This window comes from Bicyclus anynana, chromosome 16 (genome assembly GCF_947172395.1).
Source record: "Bicyclus anynana chromosome 16, ilBicAnyn1.1, whole genome shotgun sequence".
NCBI classification, from domain to species: Eukaryota; Metazoa; Arthropoda; class Insecta; order Lepidoptera; family Nymphalidae; genus Bicyclus; species Bicyclus anynana.
In genome coordinates this window covers 6,260,730-6,286,823 of record NC_069098.1, presented here as the reverse complement: position 1 = coordinate 6,286,823, position 26,094 = coordinate 6,260,730, and the positions used below count along the sequence as shown (strand labels likewise).

General features: G+C 35.9%; 1 protein-coding gene across 1 annotated transcript in view; it reads right to left on the bottom strand.

Annotated features, from left to right (window-relative positions):
• The window catches only part of LOC112052211 (uncharacterized), a 113,247-nt gene that overhangs the window by 47,448 nt on the left and 39,705 nt on the right, over positions 1–26,094 (bottom strand). The window contains exons 4-5 of the mRNA XM_052886201.1: positions 24,511–24,654; positions 4,300–4,561 (exon numbers count right to left, since the gene is read on the bottom strand). Of these exons, the coding sequence (XP_052742161.1) occupies positions 4,300–4,561; positions 24,511–24,654 (406 nt within the window). The remainder of the gene's footprint in view (positions 1–4,299; positions 4,562–24,510; positions 24,655–26,094) is intronic.

Here is a 26,094-nt window from a genome sequence, read left to right as displayed (position 1 = left end):
GGAGACTAACATTCCGAAGGACCACAATAAAAAGTGAATATATAAATATTCACTTTTTATTGTGGTCCTAATGAACTAACTAAAAATGGCCATTTGGTTAGTATGTACGCCGTAGAAGTAAGTGCAAGAGGATTACCAGCAAAATCTCTCTATAACTTGCTTAAAGACCATGGCCTCTCTAGAACTGCAGCTAGTCCTATACTAGAATGGGTATCCAAAGCTGCTCTACTAGGATCTTACCAAATTTGCCTAGGCAGGGAGAACAACACGAGGGGAGAAAGGGAGTGTTAATCGATTGTCAAGAAATTCCTTAACCCTACGTCCCTTGATCACAAGTCCGGACTCTGCAAAGAGTTTTTCTCTCTACCAAGCGCTGAACCCGGCACCCGCATCCATGGAATGCTAAGATATTCGTCTCATATCGCCCATATATTTTTTTTAGTACAGACACAAGTTAACACATTTTCCCCATAGTTTCTCGTCTAACACCACAACGTAAAACATCACTGGCTTGGCACCGCCTTCAAACTGATCAGAAGGTAGCACATACGTAGGATGTTATTTTTTGCTTTTTAGTTAAAGTTATTTTTTGACTTGGAAGTCGGTTAAATTTTTTTTATTAAAATTTTTTGAGATATAAATAAAGATATCACATGAGAATTGAGCAGCAACGTATTTAACTAAAAGTGTTTAGGTGCCTTTATGGAGTACCGAAGCGTCTACAGCTAAAAAGATCAAAGTGAAAACAGAATTTAATATAAGTTTATGAACTCCGTTTTAAAATGCTAAACTATTCTCTCATAAGCTAAAGAGTAATATGTTTAAGCGAGGTAAAACTAAACTTCGTAATACCATCAATCTACTAACTTTACAGTACATGTAATTTAATGTGATATTATAATAACGTTCATATACACAGTTTTTTACATACATACTCTTATATAAGCAAAGCGATATTCGCTTTAGAAACATTATTTAAAAATCCAGACAAGTAGAGTCGAACTTTTTCAAAGAGGGTTCTGTACCAATTTTTTAGGCAGGTAACACGGTTTAACCGCGGATATTGATTAAGTATGGAAATACTGGTATTTTATGATACGAGTAACCCTATTCAGATTTTTCCGGTATTTGTAATATAAGACAGTATTAATTGTTAACTATAAAACAAAATGTGTAATATAAGTACTGTCAAAAAATAATTTTAGTAAATGTTCTATATTTGTAAACTAGCAGACGTCTCGCTGTTTCCGAAATTAGAATATAAAGGTCTATGTTATTTGGTATTGATGCAGCTTTCTATTGGCACAAGAATTTTTTAAATCGTTTTAGTAGATACAGAGATTACCCCCAACAACCGCACAAACTTTACCTCTTTATAATATTAACAGGCATATATATAAAAAGAAAATACGAAAAAAAATAAGAAATTAATATTTTCTTACAAATATACGAAAATGATGCTTATGTTATCAAGTAAGTGTTACTTGTAAATCAGTAGTATCAGGTAGCATAAAAAACGTTTGCCACCGTTAAATATTTGGCGTAGCTTCGTTCCATTTAAAAGGCCTCTAAACGTAGCTCATTGTAATGAAAAGGTTATCAAACACATAAATCTGTGAAAGGAAATGGACAACGCTATTTAACGGCTATAACACGGGGCTCTAAAATTTAATTTACCTCCCTTGACGTTGTAATGGCATGTTAGTATTTTTAGCCATGTAACATATAAATGGTGTTATAGTACAATTTACAATCGTGTGATTTACGTAATGTTTATTATTTGTATGTATGTTAACTATTAAATGACGTCCCGCGGTTTTATCTGCATAGTTTCCGTTCCTGTGGGAATACAGGGATAAAATTTAACTTATGCTACTCCTTATTACATCAGCTATCTGCTAGAGAAAGGCCCAATACTTATAATAGGTACAAGAAGCCATTATTTGCCACATTTCATACTTCTAGGTCCACGGAATTATTATTCTGTATTGATTTTCTTAAGATTGTCGAAATATATATTTTTACGTTAACGCAGTGCGATAAGAAGTGCGGACTCCTAAAATTTGAATTGTGTATGTGTTGAAGTCGGATATGAAAGGAAATAGCTCCATCAATCGTCATTATGTTGGCTAATGATTCATCATCATCGGCAGCCTAATGGAGTTTGGACCCATCACACTGCTTAATGCCGCCGAATAGGCTTTATCTGAGTTTGTAATTAGACCCACCACACTGCTCAGTACCGGCGTTTATGCTTTATTTGAGAAATTATGAAGAAGGTCTAAGCTATAAATCTATACTAATCCTTTCTAGTGGACCAATAAAATAGAAAGACAATGAAATGTTTAAGAAAAATTAATACGTATTTTTTGCATCATCATCATCATTGTCAACCGATGGACATCCACTGCTGGACATAGGCCTCTTGCATGGACTTCCAAGCACAATGGTTTCGAGTCTCCATTATCCAGCGACTCCCTTCAACCCCCTTGATGTCCTTGGTCCACCTAATGAGGGGTCGACCAACACTGCGCTTTCCGGTGCGTGGTTGCATCTTGGGACCCTAACGTCCATCGACTCTTCGAAATATGTGGCCTGTCCATTGCCACTTCAGCTTCGCAACTCGCAGAGTTATGTCAGTGACTTTGGTTCTTCTACTGATCTCCTCATTTCTGATTCGATCACGCAGAGATACTCGTTCCATCGCCCGCTGTGTGACTCTTAGCCTTATTGTGAGGCCCATAGTTAAAGACCAAGTCTCGGAACCATAGATCAGCACTGGCAAGACTTTTGTCTTCAGACACTGAGGAATTTCGGACGAAAAGATGTCGCGAAGTTTCCCGAATGCAGCCAAGCCGAGTTGGATTCGGCGATTCACCCTTCTCGAAACTGGACCTACCTAACTGGATCATATGTCCTAGGTATATATATGTATTCATCTACAATTTTACAAGCATAGCTCGCTCCATCGTCCGCTGATTGACTTTGAGCCTTCTTCTTTCTTCTTCTTCTCCTTAGAAGAATTAAGCTAAACCTTTATCAAATTACAACACAAACACTATTTAAATAAATCACATTGCATTTGCACCAGTCGGTTCTTTTTAATTAAATTTTTGTCCAGGGCCTTTGATGTCGACTCAGCTAACAACGGAACATTTTAATAAAGTGAAGTAACTGGGTCAGTGAGCCAAAATCGTTTAATCCGATAATCTGTATAGATGGGGATGCGATGTGATAGCTCTTTCGTAATTTGAAAGGGGAAAATTTTTGACAACTCCATGAAAAGGCTTTGGTTGTTTCAGACGGTTTTTTACGTAAATAAAAGTTTTAGTTACAAAATAAAACATTGATAAAAGTTTCGTTTGATTTATTTCTTGGTCGACTTTTCTTCTTTTTAGAACAGTTATAACAAGCATGTTTATGTTAATAAAAATATTTATTTATTAGTTTTCAGTCTTTTAGCCGAGAAGAAATTTCAGTTTTTATTCTTTATTTTCGGTTTTTTTTTAAATGACATTAACTTACAAAAACGTTGTAGTTAACAAGGTTTTTGTAAAGTTTGCAATAGTTCTAGACTTTAAGGTATTCTCTTCTATTATTAAGTTAATTGATTATTCTCTTATTATTTAGTTTTAAGAAATTAAATATCACGTGTCTTACGCGTGTGAAGTGAAGGAAAAAACATCGTGAGGTAACCTGCATACCGGAGAATTTTCTTAATTCTCTACGTGTGTGAGGTCTGCCAAGTAGATAGGTAGTTAATAATAAAACATACTGGCAGGCTGGCTGGCTGGCAAGGTCTATGTCCAGCAGTCCACGTCCATCGGCTGACAATGATGATGATGATCCTACTAATATTATAAACGCGAAAGTTTGTATGGAGGTTTGGATGTATGTTTGTTTGGATGTTTGTTACTCTGTAACGCCGCTACTACTGAAGCGATTTGGCTGAAATTTGGAATGGAAGTAGATTTGACTCTGGATTAACACATATGCTACTTTTATCCCGAAAAAATCCATGGTTTCCCGAGATTTGCGAAAACGGATGATTTTAATGATATGAATGTTTGTTACTCTTTCACGCCTCGACTATTGAGTATTAAGATATATTATAGCCTGGATTATCACATAGGCTACTTTTTATCCCGGAAAAATCCATGGTTCCCGAGGGATTTGTGAAAAACTAAATTCCACGCGGACGAAGTCGAAGGCGTCCCCGCTAGTGATGAATAAATCACAATGCGGTTAAAAATATTTTAAAAATGAAAAAGTCACTTCTATATTATATTCTTCACTCACCTAAACTGATCCCTCGCATTCAAGGTTTCCTGTTTGATGGAGAGTATCACTGGTCCCAAGTCTTCATCGCTTGTGAAATAGTTCCAATGTTCTGTCCCGTAGAAGTACTTCTCATACGTCTCTTGTTCTACGGACGTGAGCTCGAAGCCGCCGGATCTCTCCCATTGTTCTTCTATTGCAGTCTTCTTCTTTGGTGTACTGCCTCCGTTGTCACTGCTGTCTTCTGCCGCCTCGTCGAGAGACCCCGATCTTCTGTGGCGATCTGCATACAAATAAAGTGATTTACTACTTATAAACTTATAATGCTTATATACTTAGTTTATTTATAAACTTTAACCGAAGTTTTATCAAAAATTTCAAAACCCGCGGTTTCACCTAATTATTGGGATCTAGCCGACGCTTTTAGTTTCTGTTTTCGTAAGATTACGTGGATAAAATATAGCCTATGACACTCATAGATAACGTGGTTTTCTAGTGGTAAAATAATTTTTTAAATCGGTCTAGTAGTTTTGACGATCGAAACAAACAAAAAAATATTTCCTCTTCATAATTTTAGTTTATATAGTGCAGAAAAATAACTTTTTGGTTATTATTAGACATAAACCGATTGACAACATATAATATAGCTACTATAAAAAGAGAGTAGGAACCGTAAGTCTTTACTTTGAATCAGTATATGAGATCCTCAATAGCTCAACGGTAAGAGCGGTCGGACTCATCACCGAGGGATGGTGGTTCGATCCCCGCCCCATTGATCTATTGTCGTACCCACTCCTAGCAGTCTTTCCCGACTAGTTGGAGGGGAATGGTAATATTGGTCATATTATAAAACATATGACAAATATTCTTTAAAAAAAAATATATATATACCAAAGACAAAAAGACAGACCTATAGCTCTTCATTTAGGGCTTTCTGTGTGTTTACTTTAAATTTCGAAATCAGTACTTTCACACACACACACAATCGTGTGGTTTACAGATAACAGGCAAAACGCGAAGCTTCATCAGTTATAAACATATACTTGTATTTTAGAACACATTTTATGACCCTGGCATAAGTCACACGTAGACTTCGTAGACTCTGCGCCACGAAAGAAGTCCCGCGAAAACCTGAACTAAAATTGACACCTTCATACAGAAATGACAATAAGACCGCTATTACCAAATGACAATGAGCGCCGTTAAGACATTAGCGCCGTGTCTGCGGAACTTGTATCGTGGCGCGGAGTCTATTTATTATTTTTTGCTCTCAAAAGAGTTTGCAACATCTTAGTAACGAGGTAGATCACTCATATGGATAAAATTCCCAATTATTTACAAATTACGATTTTATATAGAAATTAATTGCTCCTACAACTTGAGTCAACATCGCAATTTTTACTTACAAGGCAATATTCCGCATTTTTTTGTGAGTAAGTTAAATTAATGACTTATCGTGGGTGGCGCCGCGTCTGCGGGGCTTTTTTCGTGGCGCGGAGTCTACGTTTCTTGCGAGAAACATAAAATCTAATATCCACAAAAAGTAAAGTAAAGTATAACAATATTATTGAATGTCTAACGTCGTTAGTAAGTTGACATGATAAAAGTTGTGACTTTCCGTTCAGCAAAAATTCGCTGTTACGCCCTCCGCCTGTCAGTATAATAATGGGATTATTTGGAACCCTTCGTCTGTGTAATATTAACCTACATAAATAAACCTTACAAATCCGTCTTAAAGGTGTTTGGATATAACTTTATCCTTACGTCATCACATTTTGTAGAAATTAAAATAAATGGATATTTGTAAATAGCAACTGATGCGTCAGGTGACTAAAGACGTCTCTCAACTAACTAAATCCATTATCAACCCATATTCGGCTCACTGCTGAGCACGAGTCTCCTCTCAGAATCAGAAGGGTTAGGCCAATGGTCCACCACGCCGGCCCAATGCGTGGCAGGTTTGAATGATGATTGGCAGACTTCACATACGCAGACAATTAAGAAAATTCTCAGGTACGCAGGTTTCCTCACGATGTTTTTTCTTCACCGTTTGAGACACGTGATATTTAATTTATTAAAATGCACACAACTGAAAAGTTGGAGGTGCATACCCCGGAACGGATTCGAACCCACATTCTCCAGCATCGGAGGCAGAGGTCATATCCACTGGGCTATGCTCCTTGAAACTCAGTCATTAAATAAAAAAAACTCTAGTCTTTTTTAGTCTCCCAATTTGTAAAACATCATATACACATTTTGGCGTGGCGCAGTGGTATGCGCGGTGGATTTAATGACGGAGGTCCTGGGTTCGATCCCCGGCTGGGCCGATTGAGGTTCTCTTAATTGGTCAAGGTCTAGCTGGTGGGAGGCTTCGGCCGTGGCTAGTTACCACCCTAACGACAAAGACGTACCGCCAAGCGATTTAGCGTTCCGGTACGATGTTGTGTAGAAACCGAAAGGAGTGTGGATTTTCATCTTCCTCCTTACAAGTTAGCCCGCTTCCATCTAAGATTACATCATCACTTACCATCAGGTGAGATTGTAGTCAAGGGCTAACTTGTAAAGAATATAAAAAATACATCAGCGTCAAAAATTTGTAATGGATTAGTTACTAGTATCGTATTTCTACAAATTCCATTAGACCGTCGAAGTGCAGAGCCGCTGTAATCCAAAAGTTATCGTCAGAGCTTTGAACGTGTCACTCTGAACCGGGCTTAACCTGTCGAGCTAGATTTCATACAAGAATTAATTTAGCTGAAACATTTGCTGCCGTGAAAAGTCGTGTGCCATGGACGGTTTTACGTTTCTATCTATCTTCTATACATAAAATAAAACTGGTCAAATTCTATACATTTATTAGCAATTTGAGATTTTACTCATACCATTTGTAACAACAAACGTTACCGTGGCATAGAATACTACTAGCGCCATCTAGAATCTATACTTATAATACGAATTCTTAATATTTTATACATTGTATATCTATCTGTACATTGAAGATATTTTGAAAACTTTTGTTGGGGGGCATTATAAAATACTGAAGCTAAAAATATTTTTTTTCGATTTTTTGTCTGTCTGTCTGTCTGTCCGTATTTTTTTGTTATTCGGGCATCACGCTGAAACTACTGAATGAATTCAAATTAAACTTGGCACGGTTTTAAGACACGGAAAAGGTTATAGGATACTTTTTATTGCAAAAATAAAAAATGAAAGGGGTGAAAAAGTCCTTAATTGTTTTCAGTTACAGTTTTAAAAATTCGTTCATAAATCATGAAAAAATACGAAATTTCAATTTTTTTTAATCCAACCCCTAATGTGGTGAAATAGGACTTGAAAGTTTACATTGATTTTCACGCGGACGAAGTCGCGGGCGCCCGCTAGGACTTATAATAATAATAGAGAGGTCAATTCTGTACATGAAATATATTTTCAAAATAACCATCAGGGGGTGATTAGTGATCGATAGATACTGAAGCCAAAAATGCAATTAGTAAAATTTTTGTCTGTTTGTATGTTCGTTATAGAAACAAAAACTACTCGAATGATTTTAACGTAACTATTATTCTTCATACTCCTGGGCAGGTTATAGTATACTTTTCATCACGCTACGATCAATAGGAGCAGAGCACTGAAGGAAAATGTTGGGAAAACGGGAGAAGTTATTCCATTTTTACAGCGATACTACTTTAAACCACACAAACAGAACAAAAAAAAAATAACACTAATACGAAAAACAATGCAAAAAGAAAGTTGTTAAAAAGGCAAAAGTTTGTGTGTATGTTTGTTCTTCCTTTACGCTGCGGCTATTAAAGCGATTTGGCTGAAATGGAATTCAAATAGATTTTACTCTAGGCTACTTTTCATCCCGGAAAAATCCATGATTCTGCGGGATTTATGAAAAACTGAATTCCACGAAGTAGCTAAGTCGAAGTATTAGAATACTAGCGGACGCCCGCGACTTCGCCCGCCCTTAGACCTCTTTAATCCTTCTTTGTCCCGAAATCCGTTCTTAGTGGATACCTACTAACTATTAACTACGTCCCTGCCAAAAATATTAAGATAAGAAGACTAGCAGAACCTCGCGGTTTTCCCAGCGATACGGGGATATAATATAGCCTATGTTACTTCCTGATAATGTAGCTTTTTATTAGTGAAAGAATTTTTAAATCGGTCCAGTGTTTGATGTAATTGTGGTTACAGTTAAAATATTATGGCTTACATTTAATTTGTTTTACGAATTAATTACAAAGGTCTTACTAAATTTTATTAATTAGTAAAAGTTTCCTTGGAGAGTATTGGCAAGTAAGAGGCCTATTCAAACTCAAGCAGAACAAATTATAAATTTATGAACAACGTAATTATATTATTATGTTTATGTGAATAGTATCTTCATCTAGTACGTGTAAAGTATATTTAAATGAATATGCAATTTCAAAATGGGCACATGTCAGATATTCTATGCATATATCTCACAAATATAAAATATCTAATAACATATTTGGATTAATTTAAAAATAAATGAATCTAGTAATTTTCGAAGACTAATTAACACCAAAATGTAAGATAATAGTTACTTTTAGAAATGCTGGCTTGGAAAAATTGTTTTTCTTTTTAACTCCTGAACAATTTTCAGACATGTCCCCTTTTCGAAATTGCATATTCAAATATATATATGCGTACATAGTTAGTAAACGTCCGCTAAGAATGGATTTTGCGACAGAGCCGTATTAACGAGGTCTAAGTCCGCTAATTGTACATGACCATTATAACGAAACAGTCTAAACTGACGAATGAATGATGAACATGAATAATGCTACAAAAGAACAGTTTTTATTACTCACAATGCGAGCAAATCAACATGTGGTTCACCTGATGTCTGCTTTGCTAAAGAAGCACACAGCTTTCGAAGTTTTTTAAAATACCTTAAATAACTCAATATTATAAAATTATGTTGCTATAGAAAGTAGGTTCCAAAACTTAAGCACATAATACGTGCTTGGAAAGGATCTCGAAGATAGTGAAATTGAATTCCAACATTACATGTAGCATTGTAAAACGGATTTTCATGCGATTTTCACTTCGTACTCGTATATGACTGCTCTAAGATAAGCGATAGTCAAAGTCAAAAGTCAAAGTAAAAATTCATTCATTTACAAGCACATGTCAGGTAATGTTATTGGTGATAATAAATCGTCGAAAACTTAAAATTAAAGTTACGTTCCAAACCGCACCAAACGTAGAGAAAATATTGAGTTGAGATCGAATTTTAACTAAGGTTTATTTGACAAATAATATAATCGAACCCAACGTTCCAAGATCTGTACCTAGTAATCCAGCACCAAAGTATTCAAAGTGAAAAACGTTTCAACGCCACACGGCTGCAATTTACAGTATACAGAACGTAATAAAATCTAATAAAAAATCGTGTACACCTCTCAAACGTACCCTAAATAACTTAGCGAGCAGGGGTAAATATTATACGAACAGGGCGAATGTGAAATTCAGTTAAGGCATCAATAATGCGAGGAAATGTCATGAGTTTTTTTTCCTGAGACCCTGCCAAGTTTCAACAATTATGTAGGCAGTCTAGGTTGAGATGAGAAATGAATAATATATGCTTCCGAGAGTTGTTCGCGAGATACAAAGTAAAGGACTCTCCTCTGTACAATAGGTACATTTTGGACGGAGGTAAATAAAAAGATAACAGCTTGTAATCCCCTGTTTGTTGTATGTAGATGAAAGTTTACGGGAGGCTTTGTTTTGTAATGTTTTTGTTGGGTTAATTTGCGTTTTTGGGATTCTCACAGACTTAAGATAGATTCACACGGCATTGTCCTGTTTTTTTTAGAGTTCCGTTGTCGACACGGAATCCTTATAATTTTGACATGTCCGTCTGACCGTCTGTCCGGCCAGCTTTTTGTTCGCAGTATTAATGTCGAACGATTCTATGATCCTATGAACAACATAAATGATACTATCTATTTGTTATTTTTTGTAAAAACAAAAATACGTGCAATACAATATTGTGAATGTAGCCTTAATTTTAAGTTGATAAAAATCTCCTAACTCGGTGTTTGTCGCATTCCTCCGAAACAGTTCGACTACTTTTAATATTTTTCACACCCCTACACCCATCCTCCATTTTTCGCTCGCGATTTTAGTATTTATGAATAAAATAATCTGCCAGAAATAATGTTTAGTTTAGTGAATAATGTTTTGATTAATATGATTTCAAAAATATCGATAAACATTATTGTGTTAAAAAATATTTGCTATTGTTATCACCGCGTTGCAACGACTTGCGGTACGGACGGCTTCAGTGTGACCGTGGCGTTCCAGCTGTCCACATCTCTTGTTGTGTAATTCTTTATGGGTTACTTGGGATAGGCGGGGAGAGTGACTTGAGTGGAAAAGGGGAGTGTTTGTTAACAGTCAAAGGATCCTTTACGTGACTTCACTCAAGGTTCTCTGCCATTCTCGGGTCTTACTTTGGTTACAGTTTGATTGGTTCATTAAGTTGTCCTGACAAATGTTGTGAACCTTTTTTCGACATTAGTTTTCTTATTTTTGTAATCACTTCTGAGTCTGCTAAAACTATTTTATGACAAAGATACATATTATATTCATACTCTAGCATAATAATTGCTACGAGTATATACGAGCAGCAACGTAGCAATAGATTCACGTGACAGTTTAACGCATTCCCAGTCTATGGGTCGGAAAGTTACATGGGCTATTTTTTATCCCGAATAAATTCACGGCTCTTGCGGGATAGGAGGTAAAACAGAAATTTCAGACGGACGAAATTCCATGTACAAAGCGACTAGGTACACCTTTATTTGAAATTAGATATGTTACCGGCAATCTGTATAATCCAGGTATTTTATACAATGCCTAGCTGGTAATGTATATAACAATCAAACAATGGTACAATTGCCAAAGTGCCCCGGGTGCGCTCTGGCAATTTAAACAGGTATATATAACTCAAAGGTGACCGACTGATATAGTGATCTATCAACGCACAGCCTAAACCAATAAACAAATCGGGCTGAAATTTATCATGCAGGTAGATGTTATGACGTAGATATCCGCTAAGAAAGGATTTTGATCAATTCTACCCCCAAGGGGATAAAATAGGGGATGAAAGTTTGTATGGAAAGTCCTATATTTTTAGAGTTACAGTAAAAATTTGTTCATAAATTATAAAAAAATACGAAATATAATGTGGCTTAAGAATTTTTAAAATTCAACCCTAAAGTGATGAAACGTGGGTTGAAAGTTTACATTGATTTCCATGCGGACGAAGTCGCGAGCGGCCGCTAGTTGTAACATAAAGTCTTTTAAAGATTGTAGCTCAATTGCCTTTTCAACCTATTTTTAACCGACTTCAAAAACTTATGTAATATAATGAACAATCACATTTAAAACATATCATATATCGTCAGAACGGTCCCGGTATTTCTTACATTGCTATAGGAATTGTATAGAATACCAGATTATACAGATCGCCGGTAACAGATATATGTATGTAAATATCACCACTCCAATAAATGCGTCGCCTACGTAAAAGCCATCAGTGAAATTGGCCGGGAGATTGGCTCCGAGCGAAAACAATTAGGAAACTTATTAGTGTTACACTAGCTATCAAAGTGCCAAGTTGTTAAAGCATCGACTGTCCAGTGTACAAACAGTGTAGTACCCACATCAGTGACTATAGATGCTCGTATGAACCCATCCTACTATCCTACTAATATTATAAACGCGAAAGTTTGTATGGATGTTTGGATGTTTGTTACTCTTTCACACCTCAACTACTGAACCGAATTAGCTGAAATTTGGTATTAAGATAAATTATAGCCTGGATTAACACATATACTACTTTTTATCCCGGAAAAATTCATGGTTTCCGAGGGATTTGTGAAAAACCAAATTCCACGCCAACGAAGTCGCGGGCGTCCGCTAGTAGCTACATATATTATAACCTTACGAAATACTATAAATATATTGCTCAAACCTCAGACATTTTTAAAATAGGAAAAAAAAAAATTACTAAAAATAGAATATAAGCTTGTAACTTTCCACGCTTTGGTATAAAAGAAATTGTTTCTCTAAAGTTGCCTGTAGGAGATTGCTTTAAGGTCTTTATTGAGACGCACGAAGACACGCAGACGAGACGCACCGAAGTGCGTCAGCCAAATTAGAGAGAACGACTGTCAAAGCGACAAGGTATCTTTACACGAACCATTTCAGGCAACGACATTATATTGTACCTACGGTAAATAGACTGCATGTACGTTTCATAAAAACGGCACGAAAGTTGTTCCCAATACTATAGCGGGGAGCAACTATTTGACAAAGGAGATGGTCCATTTCAGGTCCAGTCTTGTACCACGTATCATTAAAATTTTAAAAATACAAGGATCTTATTAAAATTTATTAAAGTGAATAAATGTAGCTAAACAAAAAGAAATAAATAAAATTAAAACCCAAGTTTTTGAGTTATATCAAGATGGCGCCCATAGAGCAACTATGACATGACAATTGACAGCAAACGTCAAACTGATTACTGCATCGGAAACGTCATCAATCCGCCATTATTACCCTTAATAGTGTTGCATTTCTTAGGAGATAATGAATATTATTTCGAAAGAATTAAAGTAAATTCCTAAATAATTAAGATTTTTATAATCAAAAATAGTTAAAAAAAATATTTCCTTTTATTTCCGCTATGGTACAATGACTGGACCTGGGCTCCTTACAATTTTGGACCATCTCCTTTCGTACAATCTTCTGTGAGTTCCGTGAGCCGTGCGAATGACAGTGATCATCGAGTCTATGTACCGTAGGTCCAATGTATGTCGTCGTCACTTTTGTCTACTTACTCTTTCAAAATCTATATTTTTATATCAATAATGTTTCTCATTTTAACTGTGCATTATGAAATAAAAAAATAAAAAATATGTAATTAGATTATCCAATCAAAACCCCTATATAATATAACCTTCCCATTTTGTTTTAGTAGTCCTATTGCAGTTTTCAACTTGATTTTTATTTATGGGTTTACTGGCAAACCCACCGCAGTTTCCAGTAAACCCATAAAAATAAAATGCCTATGTTACTCGATGATAATGTAGCTTTGCATTGGTGAAATATTTTTTCAAATCGATCAATAGTTTCAGAGCCCTATTCAATGCAAACAAACAATCAAATAATAATATAATGTTAGTTTAGAATATAGATGTGAAGGTCCATTACGAACAATATACAGATACAGTTTATGTATATAGGGTTTTGGGCCAACCCCCTGACGCAGCGGTTTGCGGTTAAGTAATGAAACATTTCGGTTGGGTCATTTTACGGAACGGGCTTTTTTAAATTGGCTCAGGTTCGCCAGGTAAATCCGCTAAGCGATTTACCTGGCGAGGATTCAGGCTCGATTACGTGTATGAATCGATTTAAATATAGGTCACATGGTCCTCTTGAAATCAGTGTGATATAGGACTGGTATCATATTATGATAAGTGTCTGTTATAGTAGAATATCCGTATTAGAAACGACCTTCACCCATCTGTTTAGTACGTTAACAAATATATATATTGCGAGTAGGTTGCCTAAAAATTTCTTGACCAAACTAATATTAACCATTATTATCTTTCATCATCATCATTATCAACCCATATTCGGCTCACTGTTGAACTCAAATCTCCTCTCAGAATGAGAGGGGTTAGGCCAGCAGTCCACCACGCTGGCCCAATGCGGATTGGCAGACTTCACATACGCAGAGAATTAAGAAAAATCTCTGGTATGCAGGTTTCCTCACGATGTTTTTCCTTCACCGTTTAAGACACGTGATATTTAATTTCTTAAAATATACTTAACTGAAAAGTTGGAGGTGCTTGCCCCGGATCGCATTTGGACCCACACCCTCCGGAATCAGAGGCAGATGTCATATCCACTTATCACGGCACATATCACGGCTTTTATCTTATTATCTTTAATGATAGTTAATAATTGTTATTGAAAAAAGACAATTAAGATCAAACTTCACTTGGTAAGCTCGTTTGATCATTAATAATGACCGGAACTGACAGTTTAACACCTTTTCTCCGAGACAAGGATCAATGATGCGATCGGAGTCATCGCATCAAACGGATTTTTGTATTCTTAGTATAGAAAGTCATATAAATGCGTCCACTGATCCATATCGCACGAATCGCGTCAATCGAATTTTATCCACCGTAAAATTAAAGATAGGTTTGATGCGATGCGTCCGATACGTACGATAAGTGGACGCCTATCATTAACACCTATCGGCACTGATATTTCTGTACTTTCCTCTGGTGCGGTACGATGTTTTTTGACCTCATGCTAGAACTTTAAGTGGTCCCTTACGGGGTCCACCGACCTCCTAACACTTCAAGACGCAAGTCGTACGAGATCAATTGACCTCGTACCGCAGCGAATGTGTTAACCCCATCAACTCTTTGGAAAAAGGAAAACTCATTCTATAGTCCGAAGGAATCGAACCCTAGCTAGACCTCATGATCCAAAATCGCATAGTCTAGCCACTGGGCTAACAAATGAGAATATAATACTAATTAATTAGCATTTTTTCATTATCATAGAAAATTTTTCATTATAATAGAAAAGTTAACTTTACACGGAAATAGGCTAATAGAATAAGTGCTTTTTGCATCAGGCGTTAAGAAATAGACAGAGGGTTAGACGCGGATCTCAATTGAAATAGAGTGCAAAACGGAATAGCAACAAATATTAAATAAAGGCTTAGATTTGATCCAAAAAGGTCTCAATCTAAAATGATAATGGGCCGAGAACACCACCAACCATATTGAGTATCACTTCGATAGATATTTTTTAAAGCATATTTACTATAGCCCATTCCCCTACATCTAGTCGGGAAATACTATATTAAGAGTGGGCACGACAATAGACCAACCGAGCGAGAATCAAACCACTGGCTCTCGGTGATGAATCCGACAGCTCACAACGTTGAGCTATTGAGGCTCGAGGCTATTTTATACACTTTAGTATGCTTGTTTATTTTTTATTATTTAGAATAAGTTTGTCAGAGAGATAGTCTGAAATAAGTACATAGTATACCTTTTCACGGAAATGTGATCAAAGCGGGTGAAATATTTCGTATTATATAAACTTGTTTTATTACATGACCAATAATGTTTTTTATATCAAAACTTGATTATAGCCAAGCTATATAACAGACCGTACTATTACCAACAACCGTAAATTTGTTGAGTGGCTAACTAAGTAAGCTTTTATGTATATGACCGTGTACATCGATGTATAACTTGGCAAGATAAATTTTCTGTAACCAAAACATAGTTTAAAGTGGCACTATTTACTCCGAGACATTAAATATTTAGTCAAGTGAATTTAAATAATAAAAAAGGTTTATATTCTATGGACCAAAACAAATTGTAAATTTGTACACCTTATTACTAAATTTTATGCTTAAAGCTTAAACATTATTGTAAAGTCATTGTGTTTACAACCTTTCGTCTTTGCCGAAACTGCCACATGTAAATTGACGTAGAATAAGTACATATTTTAATCTCTATTCTTAACTAAAACTTACAAGCATGTTATAGAGTTAAGAACGGTAGAGTTAAAAAAGACTCTGTTTTGGCAATTAAAAGATTGCCACGATATTTGCATGTGGTGACAAAAATTAATCAAACAAAAAAGGTTACTGACGCAACTTCTGTACTGTGGCATTTTGACATGTCCTAAAATTGGGTATGATTGGATCGCTCATTTCAAATAACGGCACAAATCGGTTTGTGCCTCTATTTTGAGATGCCGTTTTCGAAGTGCTTATCCAGAATCTATTACAAATTTATATATCGATGGTAGGTAATACTTCGAGGCTTGGGTTGTTTGTGATATGAGAGCGACCGGACGCCAAAGATCCTCGAACTACGGCAAAATGACGCGTCGATAAATTGGAAACGTGTCTGGAATGAAATGGAGCAGATGGGCAGATCTTAAGTGATCTTGTTGTTTTCTAATTAAATTAGTTAGTTTTATATTTAACGGCTTAAAACATTGAGTTAAAACAAATATATGATTATCATTATTTGTAAACTAGCTCATCCTGTTTCTGTGGGAATATTGAGATTTGTGATTGACAGAGAGAGTCAATCATTTTGAATTTTAAAATGCCATTACAATGCAAAATTAATTTATTTCAAGTAAGTTTAGTTAGCCTTTAAGTCCCGACGTGTGGTCTGACAGACACCTTGACTGTTCGAAAAGTCTAGTTACATACATAATGTACATTTGTACAATGGTTATAATGCTTCTTACGTTTGTGAAGGTAAAATATGATCTAATCATCTGTGTCACTGAGGAATTCATCAATAGTTGATTACGATACGATAAATATGGTCGATACAATTTTCCCCATCACTATCTTTACCTACGTAACATACGTACGATAGGTGACTACGGCGAAGCGACGTTCTGCCCGCCCGATCCAACGGCGGCCAACCCGCATAAGTAATTATTTGTTTCACGAAGTATATTAAGATCATATAAGCGATCTTTAATTTATTTTATTAACCGACTTCCAAAAAGGAGGAGGTTCTACGTTCGGCTGTATGTATGTTTTTTTTTTTTTTTTTTTTTTTTTATGTATGTCCAGCGATAATTCCGTCAATTATGGACCGATTTTGAAAATTCTTTTTTTGTTTTGTAGGGTTTACTTCCAGGGTGGTCCCATTTTTTTCATGTCAGGATCTGATGATGGCATCCTAGAGAAATTGAGGGGAACTTTAGAAAGTTGTAGAGACGGCTAGTACGTTTGTTAGTGTTTCCATAAGATATTTTAAACCACTACAACTTTATGAAGGTTTGGAGTTGGTCTGATGATGGAGCCGAAACACAGACGATGGAACTCGTCAAGGATTTACAGCAGACACCTTTTGTTTGGGCTTATTAATTTTAATTAATAATAATTTGTATTGATGAGTACTTTCCACCTATATGGGTTGTGACTGTATTAAGGGTCTGGTGATGAAGACGAGGGACAGTGAAGAGAACTCCTCGACGGTTCACAGTAGCTACCTTGTGTTTGGACTTGATAAATTTGTATTGATTAGAACTTTCCACCTAGATGGATTGTGACTGTATTAAGGGTCTGATGATGAAGACGAGGGACAGTGAAGAGAACTCCTCGACGGTTCACAGTAGCTACCTTGTGTTTGGACTTGATCAATTTGTATTGATGAGAACTTTCCACCTAGATGGATTGCGACTGTATTAATGGTCTGGTGATGAAGACGAAGCACAGTGAAGAGAACTCCTCGACGGCTCACAGTAGCTACCTTGTGTTTGCACTTGATAATTTTGTATTGATAATAACTTTCCACTTAGATAGGTTGTGACTGTACACACGCAGTGGGTATGCTAACACTAAAAATAAAAAAATAAAAATTTTAATAAAAAAAATTCAACCGACTTCCAACTCAAAAATTAACCTAAACTAAAAAGCAAAAAATAACATCTTACCTATGTGCTACCTTCTGATCAATTTGAAGGCGGTGCCAATCCAGTGTCATGTTTTAATTAAAGCCGTTTCTGAAAGAACCACAGAAATTTTGTTATTTAAACGGCTTGAATTAAAACATGACACTGGATTGGCACCGCCTTCAAATTGATCAGAAGGTAGCACATAGGTAAGATGTTATTTTTTGCTTTTTAGTTTAGGTTAATTTTTGAGTTGGAAGTCGGTTGAATTTTTTTTATTAAAATTTTTATTGTGCACCTTTACTAATATGAATTCTGTGCTTGTGGTAGAATAAATAGCTATCAGGTCTTGTATATTAGTATTATTACTTATATAATTATCTAATTTGTTTACATTGCTTGAATATTTCGAAAAGGCGTGTCAGCCTAAAAGATATGAATAAATGTTGAGTATGAAATAATGTATATTTATAAGGTTGCATTATTTAATTCTGTAAATTACTGTTTTCTTGTAAATAATAATAATTGATTGAGTGTAGCACCTTGACTAAATAAATGTTTTTCAACACATTGTTTTTATGGATTAGCAGGTCAAAATCCACCTGACGCATTGAGAAAAGAAGTAGGAGCTATTTTTAGTGAAGCTATTTTAAAATAGAGATTTTCGTAAGGACCATGATTGTTATCTTCGTACTAAGTAATTATTGTGTCTCAGCTCAATGTCTTATTAGGATTTATTCCAGACATTAAGGCTGGATAGCTAAGCTAAGGCTAATTTTCGTTGACGTTGTTACACAAATGTCGTCAGAGTATAATCCGCTTTGCATAGTTAAACATGCTGAGGTGACAGAACTGTAGCGTAGCATGGAGTTATGAGTTAACGCAGAACTTCTCTTCTTTGTTTGATATTGTTTTAGATTTCGTGTCAAAGCCGAATTACTCTTAATTAAATGATGTTCTCAATGCATTTTTTAAATATTTTAACATTATTATGTAATGTAACTTGGTGATATTTAAAGTAGTAAAATAAAAAATTGTAGTGGGCAGAATAGGGATGATGACAAGGTTTCAATATATTGATTTTCATGTATGACCATACATTTTCAGCTTCCTTACATCAAATGTAACATTTTTTTCATCATAATAAGTATAAAGACACTGCAACAAAGATATTTGTCATTTTCAGTAAATTTGTATTTTTCTTAGGGAAAACGGCACTCTTTCGTGCCATTTAGTGTGTTTTTTGACCCTTTAAATTGACCCTTTAAATCCCCGTAGCTCCGAGAGTAATGATCTCAGATACCCTGTCATTCCTGAAAATTGCCTTACTATTAGCATACTTTTAATTTATATACCATTAAAAAAACTGTCATCATCCCTCGCGTGCAGAATGTTAAAAAGCGAATATAGTTATGTTTCGCCTAAATACCCCACGGTTTCACCCTGGTAGTTCCTTCACAAATAACGTGGTTTTCTATTGGTAAAAAACGTTTTTAAAATTGGTTTAGTAAATCCAGAGATTACCCTACAATTCCCAAACCCATATTCGGCACACTGTTGAGGACTTCGAGACTTCGCGATCCAAACTCTTAAATTACACGCTACAACACCAATTAAAGCCTTTTCATTAAACTTTTATACACCACTCCATACGTGTATTACATTTCAAATCTCACAATTTTGAAAACTCACGTAATTAAATTTATCAAAATTGAAAAAGTTTTGGTAAATGCCAACTCTTGTGACGGCATAACGGAAGGTAATTTTTTTTTAATTTCGTTACCTTTTTCTTTACAAGTATTTTCTGAAATCAAAGTTTTGTGATGGAGGTAGGCCCCTTGGGCGATTTAAGCAATCATTTGTCATTCCCTTTTGTTTGACAGTTTAATTTCTTTAATTGTAGGCTTGATGAATGAAGTAAAAGCCTCCGTAAGGCATTACATTTTTTCATTATAATGTACACTAATTGCTATTATACAAATGATGGCATTGTGTTTAGCCGACTTCAAAAAATTCGTTATGATCTCAATAACATCTTAAAAATCAGCTGACTTCAAAAACACTTAAAAGCGAAAAATTACATCGTACTTGTTTCCTGTTCAATGTTCAATGGTGCACTAGTCGCTAATGGGACTTTCAGTGAAAGTCCCACTAAAATCGGTCTTGCCGTTCCAAAGTTTAGCCCGGAAAAACAGAGAGATACATACATACAAAAAATTAAAAAAGGTTGATTGAGTTTTAGTGCCGTCTTAATCTACGAGTATAAGCTCTCAATTTCATATAAATGTATTGATAAATGTTGGAGGAAGTAAAATCAGATAAATATCCAAATTTAACTCAGATAAATCAGTAGCTATAGGACTATACTTATTGTTAAAACATTAAACAAAACATCCCATTTTGTACACTGTAAGGTATCTTCGATTACATGCTTCACAATCATAATATAATTCCGAAGCCGATGAAGGCCAAATCTCATCTCATTTATGTAATCATATGAAGCTTCAGTTCTATCTTATTTCAACTTGACAGATGTTTACTCAGGGTACCTCTCCATCACTTTTCGGAGACGTTATCTGTCTTGCATATGTATTAATATGATCCTAAGTATACTGTATTGTAACAGAATTAATATCAGTGTTTACTTTTGTTTTCGTACTTAGAATAGAATTTTAATAATAAAAAAATTATGAGAGATGTAGTTAGCGCTATGAGCTATGGTTCCGAACTTCCAAGATTTAGGCGTTACCTTGATCGTCATTATAATCTTCATCAATCATTTGACTATTGATAATAATTGAACACTGCAGCAGATCTTTCTCCATAAAGATTGGACGATCTAGACTAGGCTCTTGAGAGCTACAGTTAGTAACAAAGACCTATGGTTCCGCGACTTGGGTGCTGACTTGATCATCATCATAATCTTCATCAATCATTTGACTATTGATAATAATTGAACACTGCAGCAGATCTTTCTGAATAATGGTTGAGCGATCTAGATATTAGATTCAAGCCTCAATAGCTCAGTGGTAAAGGGCGCGAACTTATCACCGTACCCACTCCTAACACAGTCTCTTCCATCTAAATGGAAGGCAATGGAAATATAGGTCATATTTAAAAGATATGACAAATATTTAAAAAAAAAATCTAAGCGGGTTGGTGATCTCCGTTGGCAAAATCACCAAAATGTACTTGTTTATCTCCGAACAAATCACTAGCACATAAACAGTAGAACTTCAATCTAGGATCACATGAGCGCACAAGTTATAGAAAAACAAGACAGATGGGCTGTTACAAACAATAGCTCCCGCAGGTGAATTATTATCTGATAAAAATAGTATGATAAAAATCATACTGTCCTTGGCTCGTACCTTACCTGCCGCAGCAATGCTTTTTAAGTTTCAAGATTAGCTGATTTTCAAAATAAGCAATTGATGTCATAACATTAAAAAAAATAGCAGACATGTATGGATTTTTATAATTTAAGTTGACTTGTAAGTCAAATAATTAAAGACGTTAAAATATTGGAAAATAAAAATGACTCGTTATTGCAAATCAAGGCATCTGATGAAGTTAAACCATAATGTTGCATTAATTTTGCCAAAACGGTTATAAAATAGGGAAGTGCTCAAACGTCTCTGGACGTCAATAAGCACTTTTAATAGGCTTATGAAATTTCAGGGAGGCTCTTACAACAACGCAGCCTTTACAGTGTAGAGGGATATCTAGTAACTTCCATCTACTTCACTTAATAAATTATTTAACAAGCTCATTCTGTTACTCAGGTATGATTTTGATGAGTAATTTGGCTTAATAATTACAATATTTCATTCAATATTTGCCAATAAACAAAGAAGTTTTTAAAACATATTGTTCCAAGGAACTAATGTAAAAAAAATAATGATTTTCGGGCATGTCACAAGGTTTCGATGTTGCAGTAAGGTTTTCTTGAACATTTTTATGTGTACATTTAGCCGGATTTATATTTGTCTGACGTGTCGTGTCGTGACACATCAGAACAGAATCGGTATCGTACATTTTATATGGCAACGTTTAAGTGTTGTGACATGTCGTGATGGCTTCTGATGTGCCGCATACGAAATGTATGATACCGATTCTGATCTGATACGTCACGACACGACACGTCAGACAAATGTAAATTCGTCTTTAATTTTTGTAAATAGGAAAATTAAATACTTCAGAATTACTTCTGGAATGCAAAATTTGATGACGTCACCGTATTGTAACACTTCGTAGGTAATATTTTCTTCAGTTAATGGGGCACAAATTAGAGTTGATTCCTTGAGGCAAGTCACGCAACTGTTATAAGTCATTTCGACGCCTTGCGCCAGTGATCCAAGATAAGGTTATTTATTGTTCTTGCTTATGGAATTGTATTGTAATTCCTTTGTTATACGCCTGTTTTATAAATTTTACAAGTATGAATAAAGTAAGTTACGTTGTAAATTATTTCTAGTATCATTCCATACATGAGGGTAGATGAAATCGGGGGCTTAGCTTTAAAATCATCATCATTATCAACCCATATTCGGCTCACTGCTGAGCTCGAGTCTCCTTCAGAATGAGAGGGGTTAGGCCAAAAGTCCACCACGCTGGTCAAATGCGGATTGGCAGACTCCACACACGCAGAGAAAAAAAAAAATCTCTGGTATGAAGGTTTCCTCATGATGTTTATCCTACATCGTTTTGAGACACATGATATTTCATTTCTTAAAATGCACACAACTGAAAGGAGTTGGAGGTTCATACCCCAGATCGGATTCGAACCCACAACCTCCGGAAACGGAGGCAGAGATCATATCCACTGTCACGGCACGGCACGGCAATGTGTGCGACCATATTATGGGTGACACTTAAACCTACTTCTTCTGTCAACTACCTACTACAAAATAATTTTAAATAGATAAAAAAAACTAAAAAACACGCTTTTAGCACGCACTAAAAATTACATATATTGGATTCAAGTCACGTGACTATTTTTTTCGTATTCCTGGCAGCAAACCCTTTCATTTGATATACATATCATGGGGGTGGATTTCAAACAGCCAGTCCGCCATCTTGGGGAGGCCGCCATATTGTATTTGTAATGACGTTTCTTAGCTAGTCATGTATTGTTATCAGAACTCCGCGCATGTGTAAAATTTCATCCTAATCGAAGATCGGGAAGTGGGTCAAATTAAGATTCCAAGATTTAATTTTATACATAGTTGCAAGTGATAGGGGAGGCCGCCATATTGGATTTGTAATGAATTTCTTAGCTAGTCATGATTGTATTGTCATCAGAACTTAGAGCGTGTGCAAAATTTTCATCCTAATCTAAAACCGGAAAGTGGGTCATATTAACATTCCGAGATTTTCTTACATATACATAGTTACAAGTGAAGCATATAATGGGGATGATGACTAGGTTTGAATATACAGGGTGATTCGGACTTTAGTGCGGACATTTTTTTTCGTGGTTCTGTATCATTAATAGAACATAAATCTACAAACAGTTCGATACATTTTATGTAATTTTTTTTTTCAATTTATGTCTCAGAAATAACAAAATAATGGACACATTCCCAAACAAACTGCGCAACTGCTGGCGGCACTTTGTAAGACGCCGACAAAGAAATACCGGCAGTAGTCATATCGCTTCGGCTTCGGCTGACGGGGGTGGCAGGGGTGAGGGGATCGAAAAATCCCTGAGGACGCCTGCCGAATTGCCGATGGGCGACCAGTGACAGACAATCTGCCGTCGCTTGCGCATTTAAGTCGAATCATCCTTTAATGCAAAAGTTTGCGTAATAATAATCATCATTTGTATTTCATTATTCCAATCGAAAGTTTATAATTTTTATTATTACTACGCATTATTGATGGTCCTAAGCCCAATAAAGTATGAAGGGAAAATCGATACTCAACTCAAAAGTGACGACCTTTAATTATTATAAAAAATAATAGGTACAAAAATAAACGTAGAAAGGTCAACGGCCCTCGGCGCGGGCGCTCGCTAACCTAGTACCTACCAGCTGATTTTGTAGTTGCCTATTACTGTGCTATTACTTAGTACAGCGATAGGGTGACCCTCAAATTCTGTTTAAATGTTTAAACTTTAGCTAACGATAACTTTGTTATTGTTGAGTTAAAAAAAAAAAGAAAAAATACGTGTTCATTAAATTTTGTTTATGTACAAAATATAAAAATATCCGTACTTAAAAAAATTTCTTCCTGTATTGATTGTTATGATACATTCGGGTAAATAAGGTCAATTTTAATCATATACACACAAAGCAAAGATTGTCTGGATATTTGCAGAATAAATAAGATTATAAAATTTCAAACACTATTAAAAATCTTTTATCGTAATTAAATCAAAAAATCATACAGTTATAGCTTCCTTACATTAAATGTGTCATTTTTTGATAAATAAATTATAAACATAAACGCACAAATTACAAAGATATTAGTAATTATGTTTGAACGCCCATACAAATCTATGGATCATTAAGTACCTACGACGTCATTAATTCTCACCATTTTGTATAGGGCGTTTCTCAGGGATCCGCGGCAATCCCTGTAGCTCCGAAAGTAATGTACGCAGATACCCTGTTAGCTTTACAAAATTGCTTTACTATTAACACTATTACTCTTAATTTATATACAGTTTAAAAAACTGTCATCATCCCTATTATAGCGTGTAATAAATATTTGGTTACTTACCCGCGTCATCTCTTTCAGGGCCGCTATCGTGTTCTGACTCGGACTCGTCCCAAATGGTGTCGGTGGCGATCTTCTGGCGCGAGCACTCTATCCAGTAGCCAGGCGTGGGGATCAGGTTGTGAGGGTACTCTTCACAAAATTCATCTGCAAGTTCAATTTATATGAGTACAAGTTGAAGCGAAACTTTTTTTTTATTCATTACAAGTTAGCCCTAGACTGCAATATCACCTGATGGTAAGTGATGAGGAGGAGGATGAAAATCCACACCCCATTCGGTTTCCACACGACATCGTACCGGAACGCTAAATTTTTTGGCGGTACGTCTTTTCCAGTAGGGTGGTAACTAGCCACGGCCGAAGCCTCCCACCAGCCACACCTGGACCAATTAAGAAAACCTCAATCGGCCCAGCCGGGGATCGAACCCAGGACTTCCATCTTGTAAATCCACCGCGCATACCACTGCGCGAAGGTATCTAAACTTTGCTAACTAACTAAGAAGTTCTTTGTAAGTTTAGTGATTGAATTGTGTTTAATTAGTAACTAGCGGACATTCAAGACTTCACAGGCCCTTCTCCATATCAGCTGATGGACGTCCACTGCAGGACATAAGCCTTATGTACTTCCAAACATCACGATCCTGAGCCACATACATCTAGCAAATCCTTGCGACTCCTTTGATGTCGCCAGTCCACTTGGTTTGGGCTCGACCAACACTGTGCTTTCTAGTGCAGGGTCGCCATTCCAGCACCTTGGGACCCCAACGTCCATCGTCTCGTCGAACTATGTGCCCCCCATGACCTGTCAATCTAGACCTCATAAAATCCGTTCTTAGCGGACATCCACTAAACATCCTTTCTACTAAACTACCTGTCTGCCAAATTTTAACCTTGTATGCCGGTATTATACCTTGTATGGTAGTATTATATATAATCTGTTATGAGTAACTATTCGCTTTTATATTGCTACCTATATAGATATAGAATATAAATGATATAGATAGTAGAGTTTTGTGACAATGAAGTAAAAAAAATCTCTACGTGTGTAAAGTCTGCCAATCCGCTTTGGGCCAGCGTAGTGGACTATTAGGATCAGAAGTCTGAGGCTAATAGTCCACCACGACTAGAGTAGTGTAGACTCCTGAGACGAATGTGGATAATCATAGAAATGCACGAGCGAAATCGCGGACGACTGATCATATCATAGACATAAAGATTAAAGATCATAATCCGAAATCTCGCGTCGCGTTTTATAATATCTGAAGAGTTGGCGTCCCTAATTTGAAAAGTTCTTTTATTAACAAACTCTCAGAGGAGAAGCTTAGCGTCAGCGTGAGTATCCGGAACTCGCAGAACTGGATAAATCCGGTTTACTTAATAACTTTTTTCGGAAAACCCCTTTTAATTTAGCGGCGTCACTTGATCGCGATATCTAATTTATTACTTTGTTTTATTTATATGAGAATATGAGAATCATTATTATCATTAGACTATTTTAATGGCTGGTATTTAAATGTTGGCCTGATGGTGATAATGTTTGAACCAACTGAAAATGAACTATTATGGTAGGTGTCCACATCTTAAGTAT